The sequence below is a fragment of the Aspergillus affinis genome, assembly GCF_023601865.1.
Source record: "Aspergillus affinis strain CMG 70 chromosome Unknown NODE_258_length_15775_cov_86_035610, whole genome shotgun sequence".
Taxonomy (NCBI): domain Eukaryota; kingdom Fungi; phylum Ascomycota; class Eurotiomycetes; order Eurotiales; family Aspergillaceae; genus Aspergillus; species Aspergillus affinis.
Genome location: NW_026516039.1, coordinates 1 through 15,775, shown reverse-complemented (window position 1 = coordinate 15,775; position 15,775 = coordinate 1). Strand labels below are relative to the sequence as shown.

Below are 15,775 nucleotides of genomic sequence, written 5' to 3'. Positions count from 1 at the left end.
ATAGTGGCTTGGCAGTCACGTGAAAAGTGGAATAGTCCACCTGAGCTTATTAAAAAGACCAGCTGGCCTGTGTACACCGCTCGATGGTATCCGCCGCTCGGTGGTTGATTACGTTATCTTAGTTAAGTTAGATAAGAGGCCACTCCGGCCACCCAATAGACAAGACATCCATCGCTTCCACACTACTCAGTGAGCAAAAAGCGGCGAGGGGTGAGCACTAAAACGGAAAGAGAAGGCTGTCGACCTGGCTAGAAAATCAAGTACGTATGTCGCAAGGGAAATCGCGTAACAACGGACGATGGCCGTAGGATGCCTTGACACCTGAGGCAGCAGCGATGGTTGCCACCGGGGGACTGTTTGGCATGTTTGACGCGTTTGCACTATTTGCACTGCTGTCTTGGTTGCTTTCTTTTTGTCTTTCTTCCGTCTTGCTTCTTCTTCCCCAAGCTTTTGCCATGAGATACGAAAATGGCCACCTTCAATATGTGGGCCTTGTAGCATCGAATTGCTATCCAGTACCTCGTGCGAACGTAAAAGAGGGTAGACAATCGGTCTGCCGCTTCTCGATGTCCGGCGGAAACAGAGCCATCCCCGGCTTTCCGGCGGACAAGATACCAGATGCATGGTGGTTCGTCCATCTACAGGCATCACCGGATATTTTTCCCATTGAACATGTGTGGTGATGCCCGGCGGGAAACATGCTATCGCAGACCACCAAAGCACTAATTGCGAGAGCATCGAACGACTATATAAGATTTGTGATTGCCAACTTCATCTCAAACCAACCCACCACCCTTTCCCTGATATTCCCATCACCCATCATGGCCTCCGATCTCACCCCGTTCTGGTTCAAGGCCGACCGGTACCTGATGTCCACCGGCGTGCCTTTCTCGCCCGTCGTAGTCTCCAAGGCTCAGGGTACGAGACTCTTCACTACCGATAATCGCCAAATCCTAGATTTCACCTCGGGCCAAATGAGCTCTCTCCTGGGTCATTCACATCCCGAAATTGTCGAAGTTGTTCGAAAATATGTGGGCGAGTTGGACCACCTCATCAGCAACATGATCACTCAACCCGTCGTCGATCTGGCTGAACGCTTGGCTCGTCTTCTGCCGGCGCCGCTAGAAAAGTCCTTCTTTCTGAACACGGGATCCGAGTCGACTGAGGCCGCAATCAAGATGGCCAAGCTCTATACCGGCAATTTCGAGATCGTCGCCTTGTCTGCGAGCTACCACGGCTTAACGCAAGGCGCTGGCTCGGCGACCTACTCCGCCGGCCGCAAAAACGGCGGCCCCACAATGCCAGGCCAGCTCGCCTTCCCAGCTCCTTACGCCTATCGCTCCATCTTCCGCAAGTCGGACGGCTCGTACGACTGGGAGACCGAGTTGGACTTTGGTTGGTCGATGGTTGATCGTCAGAGCGTCGGCTCGCTGGCCGCCCTCATCATGGAGCCAATTCTATCCACCGGTGGCATCCTCGATCTGCCGGAGGGATACCTCAAGCGCATGAGCGAAGAGTGTAAGAAGCGAGGAATGCTCCTCATTCTCGACGAGGCTCAGACTGGTGTGGGCCGTACCGGTCAAATGTTTGCCTTTGAGCACGACGGCGTCGTCCCCGACATTTTGGCGCTATCGAAGACCCTCGGCTGTGGTCTGCCGCTGGCCTCGGTCAGCACGACGGCGGAGATTGAGCGTGGCTGTAAGGAAGCCAACTTCTTGTGGTTGACGACCCATCTGAACGATCCTCTCACGGCCGCCGTCGGAAACAAGGTGCTGGAAGTGGTAGAACGAGACAACCTCTGCCAATGGGCAGTCGAACGGGGAGAGCAGCTTCGCGCAGGGTTGTTGAAACTTCAATCAAAATACTGGTGCATTGGCGATGTCCGCGGCCGCGGCCTTCTCCAGGGAATCGAGATCATCGCTGACGCACAGACCAAGGCCCCCGGGTCGGATTTGGGGCAAGAGGTCTCGGATCGCGCTATGGCTCGCGGCCTCTCCTGCAACGTTGTTAATCTACCGGGTATGGGAGGCGTGTTCCGATTGGCGCCTCCCGTTACAGTGCGACCAGACGAAATTGAGGAAGGGTTGGAGATACTGGATGAGGCTTTCGGGTACGTGCTTAACAGCCGGGGATTGAAGAACTGATAGGAAGGTTGCACGTCCGATGGAAATGACTACAAATGGAGGGAGTGTGCCTGGATAGTCTATCAATATTTATAATGGAATATAATCTTTGTCCGCCTTCTCACTGGTTTCACCCTCGCCCGATGTCAGCCTCGCTCGATTTAATAAAGCAAAGGGGACATTACCGCGTTCTCTAGAACTGTAGCGCCTTGAGCCAAGCCACCATCGCATAAAGAACTGGTATTTACGAGTTCATGAAGAATACTCGTTGCAGATATTCAACTGGTCATTCTCCTGTTAGTTTGAGTGGTTGGAAGTTGTGAAAACTCACGATAGCGTTTGATGCCATATTTGAATGATTGAGGTTGGAAAACAGATGGAAAGAAAAGAAGGATAACATGAACCACAAGATAAACAATACAATTTGAACGAAAAACAAGGACACAGTGAACTTACTTTCTGCACGCTACTCTGCTATCTGCAGACTTGCATGGTCAACTGAAGTCCCTAAGAGGGGAAAACAGATCCTTTCCGTGTTCAAATAAAAGATTAGTGAGAACATCCCATGAGACGCGAGGTTGCACGCCTAAAAGGCTGCTGTCTCATCATCATCGAAAATGTAACTCATGATGAGACCCGCAACGTCACCTGCCTTGCTCAGATACACGCCCACGGTTTTAATCTCTTCAACATAACCAAGGCCAGTCACGTCGACATCGACCGAGGGAATTATGTCGCGGACCTCTTGATCATAGCGTGTAGTTGCACCATTGTATTTGCGTAGCTCGACGTTGAGGGTATCGCAGTCATATCGGTCGACGTCAAACGCCATTGTTTCTTGTTGGGCCGGGGCTTTGAAGCGTAGAAGGACAGGAGTAGAGGGACGATCGTTGGGGCCAAGGTTAGTAACGTGCTTCTTGAATTCACCGGTGCGCACTCTTTCAGGCAATGCGGTTGTATCATCAGACGAGCTATCATCGTCTCCGGAATCGTCTCCGAGTCCGCCTTCGCTGGCAGGGGGGCCCGGAGGGGAGTCTCTCTGCCCTTGCGCATGGTTAATTCCCCCCTCTGCAGCCTCTGGCTCGCTCTGGTCCTCCCGTGGCTCCTCTTCTGCTGACTGCTCCGTTATCAAGACATCAGTAGAGCCTGCGTCATCGGCGAAAATTTCAGCACCCGCTTCGCCGCTTATGATTGCTTCAAGGTTATCCCTAGTGGTATCTACAACCTGGTCAATGGTGTTTTGAGCAAAAGAGACAGCGTAGTCGGATTCATTCGCTAAGCCCTGGCTTCCCACATTGACAGTAGGATCAACATCTTCGCTAGTGAAAGCGAGGGCGACTCTAGTCGAAGGACGCCATATTATTACAGCCGCCTCAATCTCGCGGATTAGTGCCTCATTTTGTGGATTTGCCATCCTGGGTAGATTGGGAATACTTCTGGTCACCTGGCCGCCTTTCTCTCGCTTGCTTTGGAGGTGACTACTGTCAATTGTGTAGATGGCGGATAGAGATTTCCGTAGCCAGATGCTGTGAGTGAGGTTTGGAAGTGATAATCCCGCGAGAGACTTTATTTATAGTTGATAAAAAAAGGGGCGTGAATGGTTTCAATGACAAAGGAAGAACAAAGCGCCATGGCAAGTACCGTGCCGCTCTACGGAATAACGCGTGATCTGTGAGTCTATGGTGGATAGTAAACTTAAACGCGCATTGTTTTCCCGGGCATAGTACTTTGAGGTCGGGGGTCGGTCATTGTTTCCCCCCTATTTCTTTTGTCTCTTGCGCCATCAAAGCACAAAGAGAGTGGAAGAAGACTTTCTTTGAGATATCTGCGTTCACAGGGTAGTTCCCGTAGATCAAGATCCAGCCCTCTGACTCCATACACAGAACGACCGTTCATTTTTGATCATCACAAAGCACACGAAAGGTAGCTACCCAGTTAGCCAAGTGTCAGCCAGCCGATCGTACCTGCCAATCCAGCCCGAAGTCATCAATCACGCGGTCATCAGCAGTAAGCATCGCCACGATATCGTGACATCCCTCATGTAAAGCAATATCCAATGCCGTCGAGCCATCGGCATCCACACGGTTCGGTTCGAGATCTTTATTCTCCAGCAGCGCTTGCACAACCAGTGGTCGAGCGAATCTGCATGCCACATGGAGCACCGTGTCCTGGTTGGCGTCCCGTTCATTCACGTCTACTCCGGAAGCAAGGATATGCTGGATCATTCTGACTGAGCCGCTCTCCACCAGCCGAGTAAGCAAGGTGTGTGGCATAGGAGTACCGAAAAAATCGATTTCATCGCGATCATAGGCCAGAAGAATATCCACGATCTGGAAATGATCACGCAACGCAGCGCAGAAGATAGCGGGCGGGAGATCTCCGTTGCAGGTATAGGACCGGCCAAGGGAACGGTCGACCAGGACCTGAACGACGTCTTTGTGGCCAAACCATGCGGCGTATTGTAGGGCCATATGATCGTGTATCGTGCTGTCGGCGGTTTCTATGGATGTGTATGGAAGGCCGTCCAGGAAGGCGTTGACCACGTCCACATGACCCTCTCTAGCGGCAACTTCGAGCGCAGTGTTATCATCGTCATCGGTCAGGCTGGCGTCGGCCTCTGTTACTAGGAGTTCAGTCACGACCTTGGCGTGCCCGTGACGGGCCGCGTAGTGGAGAGGCGTCTTCGAGTTTGGGCCCACGATTTCCGAGCTTTGCATTGAAAAAGCCAGCGTGCCTATGATTTCGGCGTGTCCAGCCGCAGCCGCGGCTCCGAGCGGACTCCCAAACGGGCCGTATCCAACAGATATGGCGTTGGCAAGCAGAGTTAGGCCAGAGTATAGAAGGTATTCAACGACTGTAGCAGAGCCACGGTATGCAGCCAACTGCAAGGGATCGCCGTAGGCGCCTTCGGAATATTGCAAATTCATTTCTCTCTCGATGAGAATATCGGTCAGATCGCCGTCATCATTGAACGCCGCGGCATACATCAAACTGCCCAGGTATTTATGTCGCAGGTTGATGTTGCGACCACTGGCCAGAAGTCCCTGAACGGTTCTCGAGCGCCCAAACCAGGCGGCTAACACCATGGTTTCATCGTCACCCCACTCGTCGGTCCAGTCCAATGGATGTCTCATGTGCTTGATTACCCATTCACGACCGCAGTAGAACGTAAGCGCATCACATAAACAATCTAAGAGTCTGAGAGTGCCACATGGCTTATCGTTGAACTTCGACATTGTGAGGTTTGCATGCATTGCGACCCTTTTTACTCGGGCAAATAGAACCTGGTCATCGAATATTTTTCGATATAACAGCTTGGAGACCAGGGCATCGCTTAGATCTTGGCTGAGACGCTTGAAATGTGACATGTTGACCAGGATCAGGTCGTCAAAAAAACCTATATACGGGGTCAGACGCCAAGGCGTGGTCAAATAGGTGGGACAGAATAACACTTACGCGAGACGAGGCGCATGTTGATGACGGTTCTGAGACTGAGATACTGCAGAATGTTGGTGAGGACCTCCACACTCTGGCTTTCTAACCCCATTTTGGCAGCTTGGCTGTCAAACAAGAGAAGGAAACACTGATATAGAGAGAAGGAAGCAAATCCTGCTGCTTCCTAATGGGCCAACGGGGCAGGGGAACACGGCCAAGATGTTGAGACCATTAACTCGTGATAGGGTTCAGTATCACAGCCAGTGCCTTGTGCTACATCTCAGATAGAGGGTTCTGAGCAAAAGCTGTTGGGTTAGTGGAACGGAGAGAATTAACACAGGTTGCTTGGATATGCGACGAGGCTCGATTAGCATGTGAGAGGAATATTGAGAGTGACCACAACAGTGAATCTTGAGCTGTGGTGTCCATCGTATGGTATTTTATTGGAAGCAAAAGGGGTGAGTTGATGAGAAACACTACTGTACAGTGCCAAGTGAACTGAGTATAAACCCGGGCTAAAGTCCGGCGGTGACACGATTCCACCTTTCACTTGTCACTTCACTTGCCTTGCGACCATAACAACAACACCACCACCACCACCAGCAGTAACCCCTACGCTCCCTTCTCTCCACCTCTACCGATCTATATCACCCCAAAAATGGCCGGTCCCCGGAATCGAAAAGAACGACGAGCCGCGGCCGCAGCGACTTCCGCGAACGACACCTTCGACCCGGCCTCGATCCCCATGGCCCACCCCCCGCGAGAATCGACGAGAAATCCGAAGAGCAAAACACTGGTGGAGTTGATCGCCGAGCGACAGCAAGATTTGATCTCTCAGGGGATGATGATGCCGAGTGGGACAAGCGAGCAGGACGCCGGGCCTGGCACGCGATTCGTGACGATCGATCCGCAAACAGGCAAGATCGAGAATTTCGATGGGTCGGATGCCAATGGTCCCAACTCGACGTCGCGCGTGCAAGAGGTTGGAGAGAACGAGGAAGACGAAGAAGACAAGGAGCAGGAGGGAGAAGGAGCAGGGAAAGAAGAAGACACCCACTCGCCCGACGACGCGCCGCCCATTCCGCCCTTCATCGATACGCTACTCCTCTCGATTCCCCTGACCACGCTACACTTGACCTTATCATACCTCGCCGCCCACCAATACGCGGAAAGCATCAATATGGAACATCTTCTCAAGGATTCGGGATACGTAGCGTTCCCCATCCTTACCTTCCTGGTCCATCTGGCCCACGGACATATTGTATCGATCGCTATTCGCGGGGACCCCCGCGCCAGTGAATCGATATCGCTTCTTCCCTGGAGCCCGGAAAAAATGTCCTTATCGTTCCTGCGACGACTGCTCTTCCCGCCGTCCTGGCGTACATTGATATTCCTGCCAATCGCCGTGGCGCTGGGAATGAAGCTAGTGACCATCACGAACGAGGACCCCTACTACGCTGTCATGAAGCGGGCGCCAGCGATCGGGACAATCTGGGTTTGGAGTATTTTGGAGGTTCCGCTCGGAGCGGCACTCCTGGGCGCGCTGGTCCCGATGACCTGGGCGGTTTGGTGGAAGGGGTACGGCATACTTTGAACTGGGACTGGATGGAAAGACCTGGACCTGAAACGGGAAAATAATCGATCAATAAACGCAGCTCGCCAATGCCCTCTCAGCGCCGTACACTCCTTCCGCACCCTATTTAGATATCTTCCGGCTTTCAAAATAGTAGATACCCCTACGGATATGTCGCCCGGTGTCGGCTGCAAGTTAACACTCGGGGGCTTAGGGGGGAAGCACGCGCCTGTCCGCGTTACGTGCCCCCTAGGTTGGTGAAATATATGGTAAAGGGTCATCGGAAAGACCGCGTCTTACAAGATCCCAGACGTTTCAAGAGTTCATAGGACAAGAAACTACTGCATCGTCTTCAGTAATTGCGACGCATTTGATAATCTCTATGCCAGGAATGGAAGTGAGGCCAACACATTCTCCGAGAGTCCAGCCCAGGGGCAGAGGATTGCCACCAGTGGCTGGCCACTACGTTACTAGAGCGTCTCAGGTCCGTCTCCCAAGAGGCAAACTAGTCCCCAGATGGAAGATTTGAGACGATTTTCTGGCTCGGTGGCTTGTGCGACCGAGAGAGTCGACTGGAAACGCTCTTCTACATATGCGACGAAGGTTCTCCCGTGTTTCGTCAACCAAAGGGAGAGGCATGGACAATGCAAGCCAGGGGCTACAAGTAGTCGAATACAGACGCCAGGAACCTCGGTAATTTGGACCCCCAAGTCCGACAGGCTGGGATTGCCAAGGCCCTTGCAGGATCATTACGCTTGGAAGGAATCAACACATTGTATTGTTCGGCGAAAGGATTCAGGAATCGGGACTCCAGGAGGCAGTTCAACCCTTCGAGTCGAAGGTCTGGGGAGATGTCGTGCGAGCGAAACGGAAATTCTTGAACGGGTCCATCAGGCACTTCCGGAAGAAAAAGGAACAAGGGAATTGGTCCTTGCGGCCGATGATTTTTTCATTCTCGTGTTTATTTTGTTTTGATCAACCGTCAAGGCGTGTCAACCTGTTACATTCCCAGTCGAGTGGAGCCTTTCATTTCTCGCCCAGTCGCTGCTCGCTCGGCCTTTAATTAGCGGCAGAACGGACTAACTTGTCTTTGTAATCTCCTGTTCACAGAGTACGGAGCACCATGGACATTATTGGATCAAGTCCACCCCTCGAGAACTGCGAGAAGATACAGTGCCCCGAGCACGTCGCAGGGCTCGGGGCCTTAGGAGTTAGGAGGCACTTCCAGCGATTCAACTCTAACTGGCATGCTGTCATGCCCGGCCATCGGGCATCCTGACAGCTCCACGGGTGAGGATCTTGAGCGCGACCCAATCCGCTCACCCATGGGCGACAATCTCTTGTCCGTTTCCTGGATTGGCAGGTGGTAACGACCGGTTCTGACTCGTGGCGACGGTCTCACTGCCGGTTTGGTTCGCTTCAGCCGTGGGCCTGGTGGAGCAGCCTGCTCGTCATGTTCCAACGCTAGAGAAGTGTAATGGTCACCGGCGCGAGTGGTGCTCTTCGCATGGCTCGCAGGAAAAATGATCCCGTCTGGCTATCGTCTCTCCGCGTCAATAGTCTAGAATCCTCTCCGGAGTACTTTTTTGGCTTTTTTCGCTCGCCCATGGGTGGTTTAGACTTAGCGTTGCCACCCCGTCCTCGGGCGACGCTTTCCCAATTCCCATTCGTTTGGGTTTGGTTATGGGCTCTAGGGGATGTGCATCTCTTAAATTCCCATATTTGTGCTGTTCCACATGCCCGTTCCCACTCCAACAAATGCCAACGACTCCAAGGGGGGGAGCTGAACCTAAGCGAGGTTCCTCTGCCGTCTTTCCTGTCACCTTGCGAGCCTCCGTGTTTTGTCGATCTCCCCTCGCAGATGGGTCGAGGTCTCGAAGACCGAAGGGGATGGATGGCCACTGGGGCAGCCTGACGAGCCGGAACCTCCGCACTAAATTAGTCGAACCTGGTTTCCGGGAGACTAGAGGAGAGATGGTGGGAAAAAGACTCTTCATATCGTGGCCCAGATATTCAGAATTCACGGAGTAGTAGCCTCTTAATCTCGAGAATTTCTAAAATAAATATTGAGCCCTGCCGTCCTGCTTCCCCACACTTATTCTCCCTTGCTCCCCCTTCCTTCCTTCCTTCTCTCCCTTCTTTTTATCTTCCCTGTGATTCCAGTCTCGGAATCATGCCCCGACGCCTTCAGCATGACCAATGCGGACGATGACCGCAGTCTCGAGGTCCAGGCGGTCGCCGCCGTCTTCATGTCGGTGGCCTGTGTCGCCGTCATGATGCGCTGCTATGTGCGCGGATGCATTGTGAAGGGTTTCGGATGGGATGACGGGACTATGGTTATTGCCATGGTATGTCTTCCCTGACCCCGGGAAGGGTGACGCCGGACATTGTACTAATCAGTCGCAGGTATTCCATGTCATGTTCTCGGCCTGCATGATCGGAGGCACGATCTACGGCACGGGGCGGCGATTCGCCGATCTCACAGCCCATGAACGAGTCACGGCCATGAAGGTATTTGCGCACCACCTTCCATGCTTTCCAGAGAATTACGGCATGAATACGTGTTCTTCGAATCTTCTCTAACAACTGCCGTACAGTACTGGTGGCTCTGCGAAATCGCCTACTGCTTTGCCTCTATCTTCTGCAAGATCTCCGTCTGCATCTTCCTGATGCGCATCACCGTCAAGCAGATCCACATCTGGGCCCTGTACACCGTTATGGTGCTTACCGTACTAGCCGGTCTCGTTTTTATGTTCCTTATGTTGCTGCAATGCAAACCACTTGCCTACTTCTGGACCCGCACGGCCTTTGACCCGGATATCAACGGCCACTGCATCAACATCGATATCATCATCGTCATGACCTACGTGTATAGTGCGTTTGCGGCGCTGTGCGACTTCACGGTGGGCATCTTGCCAATCTTCCTGGTGAGGAAGTTGCACATGAAGAAGCAGACCAAGATTGCGGTGGTGGGTATTTTGAGTATGGCGTGCATGTACGTTCTTGATTGGGCTGGGGGACGTTTCGTTGGGCGGGTGCCATTATGTGCATGCTAACGGTGGATACAGTGCGTCGTCCGCGGTGATTATTCGCATTCCCTACGTCAAAACCTTTGCCGATCCGGATTTTCTCTGTACGTCCCTACCGTCCACGTAGTCCCCAATTTACCACTCCCTAACAGAACACCTCCAGACGCAACCGTCGAAATCGCCATCTGGTCCAATATTGAAACCGGCCTAGGTATAACAGCCGGTAGCCTCGCGACTCTGCGCCCGCTCCTGCGACACTGGCTGGGCTCGCGCTCCGACCCGGACTACTCGACACCTTTCCCGGGACGCTCGGCATCCCGACGGGCTGCCGGGGGTGCCAGTCGCGAGCGTCCATTCCCGCTCGGCTCCCTAGACAACGACGTGCAGAATCGGCTCCGGCCTGATAAATTGGCTGTCACGGTGACGACAATCCAGAGCCAGAGCCAACATGACGCGGATCAGTCGTGGCGCGGCGGTCCGAGTAGTCCGAACAGTAGTGAAGAGCGGTTAACTGTTGCCCAGCCGTCGCCGATCCTAGTGCACGATGGCGGCGAGATGGGATTGAGTATTCACCAAACGTTTGAGGTGACGCAAACGTCGTCCGGGGGTGCTGCCGATGCTTCTAGGGGTTCGGGTCCATCCGGTGGAGAGGAGCGGGTGGGAGTTCGAGAACATGTTTGATTATCATTTTGTTGGTGGATCTGTACCATACTATCTGCTGTATATATCTCGATAACGTAATACCTATCTGTAATTCTAATATGTTCCAGAGCAGGGAGGGTTCAAGAAGAACGGTAGATCAGAGGGTGTGAAGAAAGGTTTATATATTTCGGCTTACGCAGGCGAGTAAAAGTCAACAATAGGTGCTTGAAGTCACCGGTATTCCTCGCACCCATACAGCCTCATGTCAACAGCAATTCATGGCTGTTGGATTGTCTATCGCTCATGAAGGATGAACTAGTACTCGAACTTCTGCCCCACGATCTCCTCACTCAACTGCCACAACTTCTCGACGGCCTCGGCATCCGTAGCATGCGCATCCGGCCTGTCAATTTGGCTATTCTGCAAGAAAGCCGGCGACTTGTCAGGTAACTCAGGGTCAAGCGTTGCGATCAGCGCCGTGGCCGCAATCTGCGACAGAGTTTTGAATCGGGGCTCTTCGAACACGAACTCGTTGCCGGTGTTGCGCTTGATAATGGGGTCGATCAGCGCATAATCGTCAGGACCCAGATGAGTACCCAGCTCGGTCTCCAGGTTATATCCGGGATGGAGAGACGTCGAGGTGATACCGCGGTGTTTGATGCGGTTCGTGAAGCCGATTGAGAACAGGATATTGGCGGTTTTGGACTGCGCATAGCCCGTCCACCCATCATAGGTCTTGCCGCCAGAGAAGTTCCAGTCGTCAAAGTGAAAGTGGGAGATACGGTAGCCTGAGCTAGAGACGTTGACAACGCGGGAGGGTGCGGCTGCCTCCAGAGCCGGGACGAGCAGGTTGGTGAGCAGGAAGTGGCCGATATGGTTGGTCGCGAGCTGGATTTCGATCCCTTGCTTGCTGGTCGTGTATTCTTTAACGACCATCACGCCGGCGCAGTTGATCAGGACATCGATCTTAGGCGCGACGGCGAGGATTTGTTTGGCGGCGGACCGGACAGAGTCTTGGTCCGATAGGTCGATGTGGACAAAAGACGTCTTGATCGAGCTGTCAATTGCCCTGATCGCCTCGAGAACGGGCGTGACTTTGCTCTCAGTGCGAGATGCGATGACAATATGCGCAGGGGAGCCCTTTGCTAGGTAGGTGACGATTTGTTCGCCGATGCTAGGTTTACCGGCACCGGTGATCACAAAGGTTCGGCCTTGGATTTGCGGCGCAAAGGCTTCGATGACCTCTTCGCTAGTGGTCAGACCATTGAAAGATGGCATGGTGATTTGGATTTGGGTACAAAGATAAGAGATGTCTGGATGCTTTGCAGGTTGTTGTGAGAAAAACCAGAAGGCCTACAGGGACCTCATGCGGATATATATAGCCAGGTTGACAAGGATGACGACAAGCAGAATACAAAAGACGAATCGAGCACGCATACGACGGCAACGGCCCAATTGGCATGTCTCATCCTTGAGCCTTTCCGCTGGGACTGTCCCGGTCCGAGAGATCGATTCTCGATCATTAGTGCTGATGATGGACGATGGTTTGGCCTGCGAGATTTAGACGCGCCGAGCTTGATAGATTAATAATGCAGGGTTCGACGGAGACTTCGAGAGCTCTGGTAGGTCGAGAAAGATCTAAATGCGCCGGTATCTAGCGAAGAACTGGAGGACATCCTTGTTCATACGCCTCCGATGCTCGGTGTGCCTGCGGCTATCAACGCAGGCCAAAATGTCCCGCGAACATCGCTCGGTCGGTGAGTCAAAGACGCGGAGAATTTGTCTGTTTTCCGGATCTTTCGATTGCTTTCTCAGTTCATTCGTGAGCATGACCAAAGAACAGACCTAGCACATACTCCGTAGTTAGATGCTCGTAATCACCGGCGAAATTCGCCGGACCCCACTCTTTTAGAGGCCAAGCCATGCACGCGTCGGAGCCGAGACCGAGAGACGCTGGTTGAAGGGAGAAAATCGAGAACAACAAGAGATAAATCATTTAGTCCCGCTGGGCCATGACAACCCGATTGTTGACGAGGACTCACTCTTGAACCGACAGAGGGTTAAAATTGACTGCAAGGAAGAACCGCAATTAGCCTCAAGTCCGTTGAGAACTTGTGGTCCTCTGAAACCATTCTTCAAATGGAGTCCCTCTTCACTTTGTTCTACGTGTCTTTCCTCATCTTTGTCTCTATTGTCGTGCAGATAGCCAGGTTCAACAGGCGAAACATGAATAACCAGCCAGTCCACAGCGAGAGGAGAAAGAAAAGCGATGGAAAAAGCCTAAGTCACCCTCTCACCCTGCTTAGCTATCTGCAACAGCCGAAACGCGTCATCCAACCCCCCACAATCCACGATTCCTCGGCCCAAATCCTCCAACCTCGCCTCCGCCCGATCCCCTTCCGATGAACCTGGATCATGATTGACTATCAAGCTTTCCACGACAAAGGCCGCCGTCTTGGCATCCCAAAGGCCCTCTCGTTCCGGGACCCCGGAGTGCAGCAGCAGCGAAACAGCCAGCTGCCGGGTCTCCCGGTTCTGCGCTTTCATGCAAATATAATACAGCGAAGCGATCAACTGCGTGGATAACATGAACCCTGATCCGGACAGCGGGCTCTCTCTCTCTGTCCTGGCCATGTCAAGGATGGCAGAGATCTGCGTCAGTGCGGCCTCGAGATGACTGTCGATGGCGCCACCTATATCTCGCATTGACGGCGGGAGGGTGTTGTCTTCTACTAGGATACCGTGAAACAATTCGGCTTGAATTTGTAGGAGGAGGACATGCTGTCGGGGCCTTTGGTGTTGGTCGATTCGAGCAAGTAGCTCTGCCGTAGCGAACTGGAATGTCTGAAACGAGGATACAATAGCCAGCCGTTCGCTCTTAACGGATATGGGGAGTTGATCCCATGAGCAGCGCTTCAAATCGAGGTAGTTTATGATATGGTGCATTGTGATGTTTTGTAGGCGGGTCAGCACGTTCTCTGCGTGAGAGGAATCGACAAAGAAATCGGGAACGAGAGCGGATGAACACGACGCCATGTCCTCTGGTGGAAGTAGCCGAAGCCCTGGGAACCGATCGCTGTCGAAGATACTAGCCTGGACATCGAGCCGGGCGAAAATCGCCATCAACTGATCGGACATGCCGTCTAACGAGGCAAACCTGGTCGGGTTCTCGACGAGAGTGCCTTGAAGTAGTCTCAAACCCTGATCTAAATGCCAAGTGGCCTGCTTCGTGTCGCCGAGCAAACACTCAAAAGTGTAGAAAATGAGGCCGCAGATAAGGGCGACCTCGACGGAGGCGCCCGGGGAACGAAGATGCGCGGTTAACTGCCGATGACATTTCGAGATGATCTCAATGCTCTTAGACCGGCATTGCAGCGACACCGGGGGCAGATTCGATGCATCGGATATGTGGTCCAGGTACAGCGAGCTCAGGCCCACGAGGGCGCTCCGGATGACCGGCTGATGATGGCACCGCTGCAGGATTAGCTGCGTCCACAGGGTGGGATCCGAGAATCCTGCCAGTCGCTCGGCTGCCTCCGAACAGTAGAAATGGAGGAGTTGACGATCCACCTGGCTGCCGGGCACCTTGAAGGGGATGCTGTACGTCGTGATACTGCCGGCCGGGCTAGGCCGCGCCGTGGCTGGTCCTGTATACCCCCCGCAGGTTCGGCCGGTCCGCACGCACCGCAGGCATTCCGGAGTTGTCTCGTCGCATTTGATACGCCGGGCCCTGGTCGGTTAGAAGAGCGGATGCCAGGAAGCACTCTGTTGGGGAACGGACTCACTTGCAGGTGCTGCAGCCCGATCGGACCTTTGGAGTGCTGCGACGGGGCTTCTTGGTAGTTAGCATGGGAAGGGGCGGCGACACAGAGGTGAGTTTTGGACGGACACGGATTGAGATGGTCTCGACGTAAGACATCGTCCTTTCGTCGGTTCTGGGGGCCGAAAGATCCAGCTGAAGGCAGCCATGACGACATCCGCTGACGGCTCCCGATAAGAGGCGGGCGATAAGACGCACCCTCACCGCTTTCCGGACAAGGACGGGGGAAGTATATACCAAGGAGCGTACTGTATGAACATGTACAATTGATGTACAATCGATGTACATGCACTCCGTACCATTGGATACTATCGATAGTCAAGATCCCCCAGGGACTCGGAATTTCCTGCTGTTTGCGAGACGGCGGTTCTCGGCGGCGGCGGCTCTGCTGATTGGTCCAAATCGCCGAGAGACGCCGGGCGCGGGGGGGCGTCTCCAATGAGGGCGGGCGATAAGTTTACATCACGGGGATTTAAGAGCTTCGGCGCGCCCTGCTCTCGCTCGCTCTCAACTCCAATTCCCATTCCTCTCCCTCTGGTCTTCCTATCGGACTCCAATTGAACTCGAATCCATTCCATTGGCTTTCAATTGACTCGACTCGGCGGCGATCACCCCTCCGGCGAGAGCTGTTCCTCTCTCATCGCTTCTTTATCGCCCCCTCCTCCTTCCTCTGCCTCCTCAGATACCCCTCAATACACCACCGCACACAATGGCCACTCTCTTCCGATCGAGCCTCCGATTGCGCCCTGCGACGCGTCTTCCGATCGTCCGCACCATCAGCACCTCCCCTTCGCTGCGCGCTGCCGCGAAGCCCTACTTCGCCGACGAGCCCGCCGCTCCCAAGCTGGCCACCGCCATCCCCGGCCCCAACAATCAGAAGGCGACCGCCGAGCTGAACGAGGTCTTCGACGTGCGCAGTCTGAATATGCTGACCGATTACTCCAAGTCGACCGGTAACTAGTGAGTGCAGGGAGAGAAAGCGGCACACCTGCCGGGGAATATACGTCATAGGCTAACGACAGGATCAGCATTGCCGATTTGGACGGAAACGTGCTGCTGGATGTGTAAGTGGCGACGAGGGGGGGGGGGGGGGGGGGGGGGGGGGGGGGGGGGGGGGGGGGGGGGGGGGGGGGGGGGGGGGGGGGGGGGGGGG

General features: G+C 53.9%; 8 protein-coding genes across 8 annotated transcripts; 4 read left to right on the top strand and 4 right to left on the bottom strand.

The window, feature by feature from the left end:
* Positions 1-821: 821 nt before the first annotated feature.
* Positions 822-2,144, top strand: KD926_005194 (aspartate aminotransferase family protein; the record flags this gene model as incomplete). The annotated part of the gene is made up of 1 exon (XM_053095506.1): positions 822-2,144. One exon carries the CDS (start codon positions 822-824, stop codon positions 2,142-2,144), a length of 1,323 nt encoding a protein of 440 aa, XP_052949840.1.
* A 565-nt stretch (positions 2,145-2,709) lies between these two features.
* KD926_005193 (uncharacterized protein) lies at positions 2,710-3,537 on the bottom strand (the record flags this gene model as incomplete). Its single annotated transcript, XM_053095505.1, has 1 exon — positions 2,710-3,537. The coding sequence occupies one exon, from the start codon at positions 3,535-3,537 to the stop codon at positions 2,710-2,712; it is 828 nt and encodes a 275-aa protein (XP_052949839.1).
* A 532-nt stretch (positions 3,538-4,069) lies between these two features.
* KD926_005192 (ankyrin) lies at positions 4,070-5,670 on the bottom strand (the record flags this gene model as incomplete). The annotated part of the gene is made up of 2 exons (XM_053095504.1): positions 4,070-5,520; positions 5,580-5,670. The coding sequence occupies 2 exons, from the start codon at positions 5,668-5,670 to the stop codon at positions 4,070-4,072; spliced, it is 1,542 nt and encodes a 513-aa protein (XP_052949838.1).
* A 546-nt stretch (positions 5,671-6,216) lies between these two features.
* Positions 6,217-7,152, top strand: KD926_005191 (uncharacterized protein; the record flags this gene model as incomplete). Its single annotated transcript, XM_053095502.1, has 1 exon — positions 6,217-7,152. The coding sequence occupies one exon, from the start codon at positions 6,217-6,219 to the stop codon at positions 7,150-7,152; it is 936 nt and encodes a 311-aa protein (XP_052949837.1).
* Positions 7,153-9,323: 2,171 nt separating this feature from the next.
* On the top strand, positions 9,324-10,841 carry KD926_005190 (putative integral membrane protein; the record flags this gene model as incomplete). The annotated part of the gene is made up of 5 exons (XM_053095501.1): positions 9,324-9,479; positions 9,538-9,642; positions 9,729-10,126; positions 10,200-10,264; positions 10,324-10,841. The coding sequence occupies 5 exons, from the start codon at positions 9,324-9,326 to the stop codon at positions 10,839-10,841; spliced, it is 1,242 nt and encodes a 413-aa protein (XP_052949836.1).
* Positions 10,842-11,117: 276 nt separating this feature from the next.
* KD926_005189 (short-chain dehydrogenase) lies at positions 11,118-12,080 on the bottom strand (the record flags this gene model as incomplete). Its single annotated transcript, XM_053095500.1, has 1 exon — positions 11,118-12,080. One exon carries the CDS (start codon positions 12,078-12,080, stop codon positions 11,118-11,120), a length of 963 nt encoding a protein of 320 aa, XP_052949835.1.
* Positions 12,081-13,082: 1,002 nt separating this feature from the next.
* On the bottom strand, positions 13,083-14,721 carry KD926_005188 (Zn(II)2Cys6 transcription factor; the record flags this gene model as incomplete). The annotated part of the gene is made up of 2 exons (XM_053095499.1): positions 13,083-14,532; positions 14,588-14,721. The coding sequence occupies 2 exons, from the start codon at positions 14,719-14,721 to the stop codon at positions 13,083-13,085; spliced, it is 1,584 nt and encodes a 527-aa protein (XP_052949834.1).
* Positions 14,722-15,331: 610 nt separating this feature from the next.
* gatA (4-aminobutyrate transaminase gatA) lies at positions 15,332-15,775 on the top strand (the record flags this gene model as incomplete). Its single annotated transcript, XM_053095498.1, has 2 exons — positions 15,332-15,582; positions 15,651-15,686. Coding segments are annotated over 2 exons (287 nt in total), but the record flags the coding sequence as incomplete, so codon positions are not given.